This window comes from Sinocyclocheilus anshuiensis, unplaced genomic scaffold (assembly GCF_001515605.1).
Source record: "Sinocyclocheilus anshuiensis isolate Anshui unplaced genomic scaffold, SAMN03320099.WGS_v1.1 scaffold3132, whole genome shotgun sequence".
NCBI lineage: Eukaryota > Metazoa > Chordata > Actinopteri > Cypriniformes > Cyprinidae > Sinocyclocheilus > Sinocyclocheilus anshuiensis.
In genome coordinates, this window is record NW_015554059.1 from 506,632 (window position 1) to 516,762 (window position 10,131).

Below are 10,131 nucleotides of genomic sequence, written 5' to 3' on the forward strand. Positions count from 1 at the left end.
GCATATATATACAGGTATATATACATACATATATATATATATATATATATATATATATATATATATCATTAGAGATTTTAAAATAATTATAAAGGATTAAAACACTGAAAGAATGTGCTTAAAATCATTTGTGAATAAAATTTAGATGTTACCACACAGGTAACAAATCAAAATATATGATTTAACATCACTGAATCCACCTAAATGTATTACGTTACACCAATATAACTAAATCTGAGGATTAGACCAGGTAGAAATAATCTTCAATATAACAGTAGTTTAACACTTTTTACAGGGCATTTTTCACAGTTTTTCTCTATGTGGCTCTGCACATAATTACAGAGTTACTGAATCAGAGAGAAAAGTTAAATAAAGTGTGAGATGCGAGTTCATGGAGGGGCGGGCAGTGGGAGGACAGTATGAATATGAGCAAGCTTCAGGAGGAGGAGATTTAAATGATCAACTTGTTGAAAGGTAGTTAGGGCGCTCATATGGAAGTGTGCAGGAATCTTGCACTAGAAAACAGACGCAGGATCTCCAGTGGCGCGTGAGGACGATTAAAACCTACAAACCATGATTGCAAACACCTATTTTAAACATATTACATACATCGTACATCTTCCCAGGGCGATCTAGATGGGATGCAATTAAGTGACGTGTCACCACTGATATCTTATGAAACCGGAAAGATAAAAACATTGCGAATATGTTTAGCGCATTTTCCGGATTGCTTCATTTTATTTGGTAGCTTTGAGAAAGCAACGCACACTTTACTACCGACGAGCAAGACACGAACTGGCCACCTAGAGCCGTTTTGTGGAATTTATGGTGAAATTTCCATATTGACATTACCATTTGGATGGACTACTGTTTGGATTTTTCTACGATTAGACTTGCCTTGGCATTCGAGATGGGCTATTTGACGTCACTGTTACAAATCGTTGCTGCGGTCCAGTTGAGCCTTTTACCTGCACAGGTGAGCATATGGGCCGTCCTTTTTTACAGGTAACCTGCATCAATTATACTCCACATACTGATGCTACGCTGCAAAACGAGAACGCTGTTTTAATCCACGGAACGAGACGACTTGATCCTAGCGTTATAGTTTTATCGCCTATCTAGGGTGGGAGTTCACAAAAGACGCGTTCTTTTATCGATGTAGCTTATGGACGCTCTAATGGACGTAGCGCATCTTGCTACGTTTTTAAATAACCATGTCAAATGAAAAGTAATTCAACTGTAAAAAGTGAAAGAAAACGTGTCTTGAGACCTGTTCTGTTGCTCTGTATTTGAACATAAGAACGCGTCCAGTGTTATTTGTCCCGTAATGACCCTTTGTGTAAAAGCCTGTAGGCTGTTTAAAACGTTCTTAAAGAAAACGTGTCTTGAGACCTGTTCTGTTGCTCTGTATTTGAACATAAGAACGCGTCCAGTGTTATTTGTCCCATAATGACCCTTTGTGTAAAAGCCTGTAGGCTGTTTAAAACGTTCTTGAAGTATTGCTGTTAGCTTTCGTGTTCAGAATAGAGATACCCAATGAATAGGCTTTCTTTCAAAAAAATAAAAAATAAATTGAATGAGGAAAATTTGAACGTGTCTACGTGCAGTTGACGGTCAGACCTGGATGAATGAATGGAGTCAGTTTACTTTTGACACGGCTTCCAGTAAAGCCTCCAGACGGCTGTTTTTATAACACCCTCTATAACTTGATCCCTTTTTGAAGTGCTGCAAGAGAAAGTGTTGAGTCATGAAACGAAACGTGACGAACTGCATCACCCCCTTTATCCCACAGGCATGTGTGACACATTGTTCTCTTTACTCACTAGTGATGAATGAATGCCAAAATCATCAGACAGATTCTATCTTTATATGCCTTCTACTGTTGTCAAAGATAATGAGAGACCAATTAGGCAATGTAAGTATGTCAAAGTCAGCCTCAGATCTGAACAAGCATGTGCTTTTAACTACAAAAATGACATACTGTCTATATCCATTCAAACTTTTCACTATGAAATGTCAAAATGTTGAATAAGAAGATCATTGTCCCACAAGTCAAGGTAAAATATCGCACCTCATGTTATGTGAGATGGCTAAGTTGAGCTGTAATTGGCATGAGAGTCCACCTCAATATTCTTATCTTTTCCTCTGTAACAAAAAAAGCAGCATGCTTTGAACAATGATATTTCATTGTGTTCACAAATGGGCTTTGATATGTCACATTCTATGCACCTGTTAATCATAGGTGAAGCCAAACAGTGTTAGTTAGACCACTACAGCTCATTTGTGGTAGGGTCTCGACCGCAAGCTTGACAGTTTTTATCACTCATTCTCTTTCAGCTGAATGTAAAACCTCACATCCATTTTTTTCCTGTACATCATTGAAAAAAATAGTCGAGAGGATAATGGTTGGCTGCAAATCTACTATTCTCTACTTACAGAAGCTTAAAAAGAGCAGAGACGGACATTAATTTAAAAGAGTGTAAATATGTTCTTTTGTCATTCAATATTAAAGGGATACTCCACCCGAAAATGAAAATTTTGTCGTTAATCACTTACCCCCATGTCGTTCCAAACCCGTAAAAGCTTCATTCGTCTTCAGAACACAATTTAAGATATTTTGGATGAAAACCGGGAGGCTTGTGACTGTTCCATTGACTGCCAAATAAATTACACTGTCAAGGTCCAGAAAAGTATGAAAGACATCTCAGAATAGTCCATCTGCCATCAGTGGTTCAACCGTAACGTTATGAAGCGACGAGAATACTTTTTGTACGCGAAGAAAACTAAAATAACGACTTTATTCAACAATTCGTCTCCTCTGTGTCTCTCCGCATCACCGTAGCACCATTTTGGAGAATATCGGCTGAATGCAAGCAGCGTACGCTCTTCTGTGTCAGCAGCGCTGCACGGATGCGCTGTTTTCGTTCAGATCAAAGCGTAAATACATGCAGAAAATGTATCCTTGTGTCGCGGCTGAGACAGAATAGCGTACGCTTCTTGCGTTCAGCGGATAGTCTCCAAAATGGCACTATGGTGATGCGGAGCAGAGCATGTGAGCGAAGCGGAGCGGTGTGACGCTCCGCTACGTTTTCCGCTCTATGGACGTGCGCTCCACTCAGTCGCTCTAACCGCCCAAGCAAGCGCTCCATTAATATTCCGCTCACGCTCGCTCACATGCTCTGCTCCGCATCACCATAGTGCCATTTTGGAAACCAATTCCCGCTCAGATCCCGCTCCGTTCTGTAAAGAACAAATTTGCGTGCATTATATTAGATTATAAATTACTGCTGGATGACTTTCATACTTTTCTGGACCTTGACAGTGTAATTTACTTGGCAGTCAATGGGACAGTCACAAGCCTCCCGGTTTTCATCCAAAATATCTTAAATTGTGTTCCGAAGACGAACGAAGCTTTTACAGGTTTGGAACGACATGGGGGTAAGTGATTAATGACAAAATTTTCATTTTCGGGTGGAGTATCCCTTTAATCCTGCTACTGGCAGGTCAGAACAAGGTTTATCGGGCGTAGTAAATCCAAAAACCACACACTTCTTCCGGACCCCACAAATTACTTACGCCTCCATTCACTTTTACCAAATTCACATGCCGTCTGTCATATCACTGAGCATAGACCAGGTGTGGGTGCGTCAGAAGTGTGCTTCTGTTTCCTCTTGTCTCTCTCTTGTGCTTGCGGCAAAACTTAGATTGATTTTATTTTAGGAGTTACAGGAAGTTGGCAAACACTTGCTGTTACTGATGCTGGCGATTATTTAAAAGAAAGTTAAATTAAGCACGTCCTCTGTAAATATGAATGGGAATCTTTCCATCTAAATGCTCAAAAAAGTAGCATTCATTCTGTTATTGGTTCAGTGACATGACACCATTTTTGTGGATCTATTATTCATTGAATGCAGCTGTTTCATGATAAGCATGATTTTAATATGATTATTGTTTGTAACTGTAATAATATTGTTATTAAAATTCATGTTCGTATTTTTTGTGGGCATAAAGTCAAAAATTTCAAGGTACACATCTGTCCTGAAATCATAATGAATAAAATAAGTCCTTTAAAATTTCAGATAATTTGACCTTGACAAAGTAAAAAAAAAAATGTATACATACTTTTTAAAATAATGATTATTGTGTTTGCTCATATACAACTTTAATGACTGATAACTTGATTACATTTTAAGAGCACTTTTAAGAGCTTCTTGACAAAGGTATAAAAGGTGTAACAAATTAACAGTACTTTCCACCTTCCTTAAAGGTCTTGACTTTTTTTTTTATATATATTTTTTTTTTTTTTTTTGCTTTTATACAATGTGTTCATCTCCTGTTCCTTCTTTGAATCTCCTGTTCCCTATTTCAGAAGGATCTGTATGAAGCAGTTTTGTAATGATCACTTGTGTAAGGAAGGGAGTTGCTGTATCATTTCCAAAGTTGGATAATCGGCTCACAGATGGTTTCTTTAAACTTAAGAAAAATCTATCAGGGAAACTGTTTGTGTGACAGAGGTTAAAATACTACACACAGCTTAAAACTGTTCAGTATGGGTATACATAGGATTATACATACATATGTAAATGCAATAGTTTTAACTACACAAGTTTGATTTCATGCTATGTTGCATTACATAATGTGTCATCCTGCAATTAAAAAAATAAAAATCTCAGGCTTGCAACAAAGGGTGCTAGCAGGTATTAGCATAAGCAGTCATCTTTACGATCTGTCACAACATCAGATATTCACTACACAGTTACCGTGGCCGGTAACACTTTATTTTAGGGTCTCTTAACTAGTTGCTTATTAGCATGCATTTTACTAGAATATTAGCCATTTATTAGTACTAATTAAGCACATATTAATGCCTTATTCTACATGACCTTATTCTACATCCCTAATCCTACCCAATACCTAAACTTAACAACTACCTTACTAACTATTAATAAGCAGCAAATTAAGAATTTATTGAGGGAAAAGTCGTAGTTAATAGTGAATAAGTGTTCCCTATTCTAAAGTGTTACTCCATGGCTAAAAGAATTCACGATAACAATAATCTTGCCATTCCAATAGAAATTTTGAATATACTGTCTCAATCAAATTCATCTTAAACTTTATTTTGGGGTTTCTCATTTTTGGCCAATGAAACACTCAAAATACAAGTGTGGGGAGGGGGAGAGAGAGTTTGTAATCATAACTGTACAAAAGCATCCCAAAAAAAAAAAAAAAAAAAAGCTAACTTTAAAAAAAATAAAATTCTTGCTTTTGTCTGACATCTCCTTTGACATGATTTTGTTCAACAATAGCTACACACTGCGTTATCTTTTTTTCCATTTTATGATGGATGACAACCAGCGTTAAGGTGAAATACTGCCACCTACTGTGTTGGAGTGGCACTTAGATCAGTAGTTCCCAACTACGTTCCTGGAGTACCCCCAATACTTCACATTTTGCATGCCTCCTTAATTAAACACACCTGATTCACCTTATCAGATCATTAGTAGAGACTCCAAGTAAAGCCACTTAATGGCAAGCCTCCAGGTTTAGCAAAAAAAAAAAAAATGCATAATGCTCCAGTACATAGGGAAGGAGGCCAGTGACCAGTTTTTTTTTTGTTTTGTTTTTTTGAATGGATGTCATTGGAGGAGAGGCTTCACTACATTGAATAAACTAATTGTGTAGAAATACAACTACTTATTTAAAGGAGAGGTCTAATGCTATTTCATGCATTATGACTTATTTACACTGTTAAAGAGTTGGATTCTCATGCTAAACATGGCCAAAGATTAAAAAAAAACGAGTTGGAGTATTTCTGTGTCAAATACACTCTTTCAGGGTTTGTTTAAGTTTCAGGAAGTTTTTTTTTTTCAAATATGGCCCTGTATGATGTCATAAAGGGCGGAATTCCTTGTATGGGCATTTCTCTCGGGAAAAAAAAAACATACTGTTGATCAGCACTTCCTGCAGACTGGTGAGTGTGTGCCTTTCTTACGGAAAAGCACGCACACATCAACCAGAGCGAGCGCAAGAGCAGCCCATCAACGTGCTTCATTCGGGTTACGGATGTCGTCGGCAGCGATGCACAGGACTTGCTTGAGAAGGATTTGTCATTTTGTTTTTAGACCACAAAATCAACAATGCCACCAAAGAAGTGTGTTTTTGGTTGTGAGGGAAAGAAACCCTTGTTCAGTTTCCCAAAGAACCCAGCGTTAAGGGAACAGTGGATGCAGTTTGTTTCTCCGGGGCAGCAAGTTGTGCAAGTGTGTTTGTTTGTTCCCGGCATTTCGGTGACAAATGTTTTATAAACAAATTAAATAAAACTGAAGTCGGTAAAGTTTTTGTTCCTGTTTTATGTTGATGCCACAGCCTGCTACGCAAAAGCTTCGCATGCTTGTGACTCTTTAGCTACGCCCACGGCACGCCTCCAGGAGCTCGACTGTTCTCGGAGAGAAGCGGTACAGCTGTATCTGTCTTTTATAAATCTGATAAAACTAAAGACTCTTTGGAGATATGTAGGATGCAGTACTACTCTATAGGTACTCAAGATTAACATTAGATTGGCAGAAACTGTGTGTTATGTCCCCTTTAATGAATTTACAGCTTATCGGCTAATCTTCAACATGTTTGCCATCAAACATACATTCTCGATTGATCTATTTTATAGTTTACATGTCAATTTCGTGACAAGTATGATTCAGTGTACGCCACTTGTTATTCATTTCAATGGTATCTGCAAACAGTGATTAACTGTGGCACAACTCTGACAGAAACTTAAAGGAACATTATTTTGTGTATTTGGTGTAATGAAATGTGTTTATGCAGTTTAAGGTTCAGAAAACACATTATTTTCCACATACTGTACATTATTGTTTCTCCTCTATGCCCCTCCTTTCTGAAACGCGTCGATTTTTACAAAGCTCATCGGTCTGAAAAGCGAGGTGTGCTGTGATTGGCCAGCTATCCAATGCGTTGTGATTGGCCGACGCTTTCACAACGAAACACACAGCGCTTTCACGACATTGCGGCGGCGGCAACAACAATACTACAGCGAGAATAAAAGTTATGCCTTCTTTGCGTGAACATTTGGGCGGCGTTATGCAAATCTTCCCACATCGTGACGTGACGTAGTCATGTGGGGGCATGTTAGAATGAGCCATTTTAGGTAGGCATGGTTGACTCTTAACTTTTATAAAGAATATCTCTTTGGATTTGAGACTTTAGTCTTTGCAGCTTTACAGATCTTCTTTATGCACTAAGAGCTCGTAAAACTCCAAAGAGAAAGGAAAAATTGAAATTGCATCATATGACCCCTTTAAGGACATCAAGGCTGTGATGTGATTGGTTATTGAGGTACACATGAAGTTGGATGTTACACTTTCTCTAATCAGATCTGCTCCGAGATCTGAAATGGGACAGCACAAAGGAGACATGACAAATGTGCAGTTTTGGGGTACCTCCAGGAACATGGTTGGGAACCACTTACATACATACAGTAGTTAATGGTGCTGGATTATTTACAATGTCTACGTCCAAAATTGTATACTCTCTGAATAGGTACTTGTTTTTAAAAAAAAAAAATTACTTTGTGACAGTTAAAAAAGTATGTTCTACATAGTATGAATGTGTGTAGTATGCATTTAATAAGAAGTTACTACATTTGCCATGTTGTCGTTGTGGTCATTGTCATATGACCAGCATCAGTTGCATCGCTTCACTAACATTCATCTCCCGGGGCCTCATGGGATTGTAAAGTGTCCACTGGATGTACACTTCAGAATCTGTAGCAAGTAGTAGGTCATCTGGGTACTTTTTGACTACTGTTTTATGAGCATTCAGACAAATTACTCTTTCCAGGGAAGTATGAAGTATATTTCAGATGCAGCCAATATGTGTATTATACAGGTGCATCTCAATAAATTAGAATGTCGTGGAAAAGTTCATTTATTTCAGTAATTCAACTCAAATTGTGAAACACGTGTATTAAATAAATTCAATGCACACAGACTGAAGTAGTTTAAGTCTTTGGTTCTTTTAATTGTGATGATTTTGGCTCACATTTAACAAAAACCCACCAATTCACTATCTCAACAAATTAGAATATGGTGACATGCCAATCAGCTAATCAACTCAAAACACCTGCAAAGGTTTCCTGAGCCTTCAAACCACGACATTCTAATTTATTGAGATGCACCTGTATATATATATCACTGTTAATGTCAATAATGGTATATTACGACCAGTGTTGGGAAGGTCACTTTGGAAATGTAATAGGTTACAGATTACAAGTTACCCTATTTAAAATGTATTAAAATGAATGTATTTCAATTAATTTATTAAAGTAATAATGTAACTGATTACCTTTGATTACTTTTGAACACTGGCATCTAACAATGCCTTGGAAAAAAAAACAGTAAATATTAAAAAATAAAGCATATACATAAACCCAAATAGAAAGTGTGTGTGTGTGTGTGTGTGTGTGTGTGTGTGTGTGTGTGGGAATATTCAGATGTAACCCCCTTTGTAATCATTAACAATTTCAGAAACTGTAATTTATTTACACATTTTTTTCAGTAACTGTAATGGATTACAGTTACATTTATTTTGTAATTAATTTACATAATGCCGTTACATATAACTAGTTACTCCCCGACACTGATCACAACACGCCTATTTTGAAGAGAATTTTGCTGATCTTAAAGATGCTTGCACAATAACACATATGGCCCACTTGAGCACTGAGGAACACAAAATTTTTGTGGCCAGTCAAACAGTGCTATTAAATAAAGCATTTTTTTTTTTCAATTTTAAATTGTTATTTGGAGACAATCTAGTGCCAAAATGCACAGATGCTTTACATTATAGTCTTAAAAACCTCCATGAAGAGAACTTGTCTTTAATGCATATATTAAATTCAGTGGATCAAGCATGAATTACCCTTTAAATGGTTTACTTATGTGCAAGCTGATTTGATGGAAAAGTTTGAAGATCATTCGATGGACCTAAAAAGACATGCTCTTATTCCAGTATTCCAGCTGCACGCTTCCAGTGCAAAAATACAAAGCATTAGTCTTCGGTTTGTGAATTTTAATTAACCAATGCACACACACAAGGGTTCTGTCTCATTTGGATAAGGCCAAGGTTTTAGAACACCATTTAGTGCCAGCTGAAGCTATTTTGGTGCTGATACTGAAGCTCTATTAAACCCGTTGCCTTCCAGACTGGCCACCTAGTGCTAAATGGTGCAGTGCTATGCATGCGGATCACCTTTTGCCCCTGGGTTGAATGAAATGCAGTTCCCAGTGGACTAGGACAGAGTCTGTGCTGAATAATGTGAGCTCCCTCCCATGCGGTTTTTTTTTTTCTTCTCAAGGGAGAGACGTCTCCTTTGTGCTGTCTGTCTCGCCCGTCCCTTCTGCCTCATCTGCTCTGCCACTGTTAACCATTTCTGGAGAAAGGCAAACAGAATGAGAAAATAAATATTGCCCATGTGGTTGTGAAGACCATTTATAAATGTCTTCTCCTGCCCTCTCGTGTCGGGTGGAGCATTCCAGAAATATGTTGAGTCAGGCACTGGGAGAAATTCTTCCATGTGTCATTGTTGTCTTTGCTGTCCTCAGCATAAGCTTGTGTGTCACCCGTGATGATGTGTCTGTAATGGCAGCTGAGGTTTAAAGGGCTGCCTCACCTTTTTTAACATCATTTGACGTAAAAATGGGAACTTTTATTTTGGTTTATGTGGGTGCTTTTCAGTTTCTAACCGGTAACTGAAAAGTCAATGGGTGGTTGAGCTTTTATGTCTGTGGTATGGTTTAGTGGTAAAAACGGATTTGATATATGAGCTACTGCACCATCAGCATGTTGTTCAAGGTGCTTAGTCATGTTGTACTAGTGGAATAGTAAAAGCTCTGAATAGGAAAGTGTCAGCTAAATAAAGAATAATTGATTGTTAGGTGTAATATATAATGCAATGTGGCAGTCATTATAAATCACATATTCATAAGTTGTACATGACACAACTGTGGAAATTTACAATACATATTCTAATAGTTTATTTCCAGATTTGTGTGTGTGTGTGTGTGTGTGTGTGTGTGTGTGTGTGTGTGTGTGTGTGTGTGTGTGTGTGTGTGTGTG

At 37.7% G+C, this 10,131-nt stretch overlaps 1 protein-coding gene across 1 annotated transcript in view; it reads left to right on the forward strand.

The window, feature by feature from the left end:
* The first annotated feature begins 537 nt into the window (after positions 1-537).
* The window catches only part of LOC107668531 (placenta growth factor-like), a 32,834-nt gene continuing 23,240 nt past the window's right edge, over positions 538-10,131 (forward strand). Inside the window, exon 1 of the mRNA XM_016460436.1 lies at positions 538-976. Within this exon, the coding sequence (XP_016315922.1) occupies positions 860-976 (117 nt within the window). The 5' untranslated portion in view covers positions 538-859. The remainder of the gene's footprint in view (positions 977-10,131) is intronic.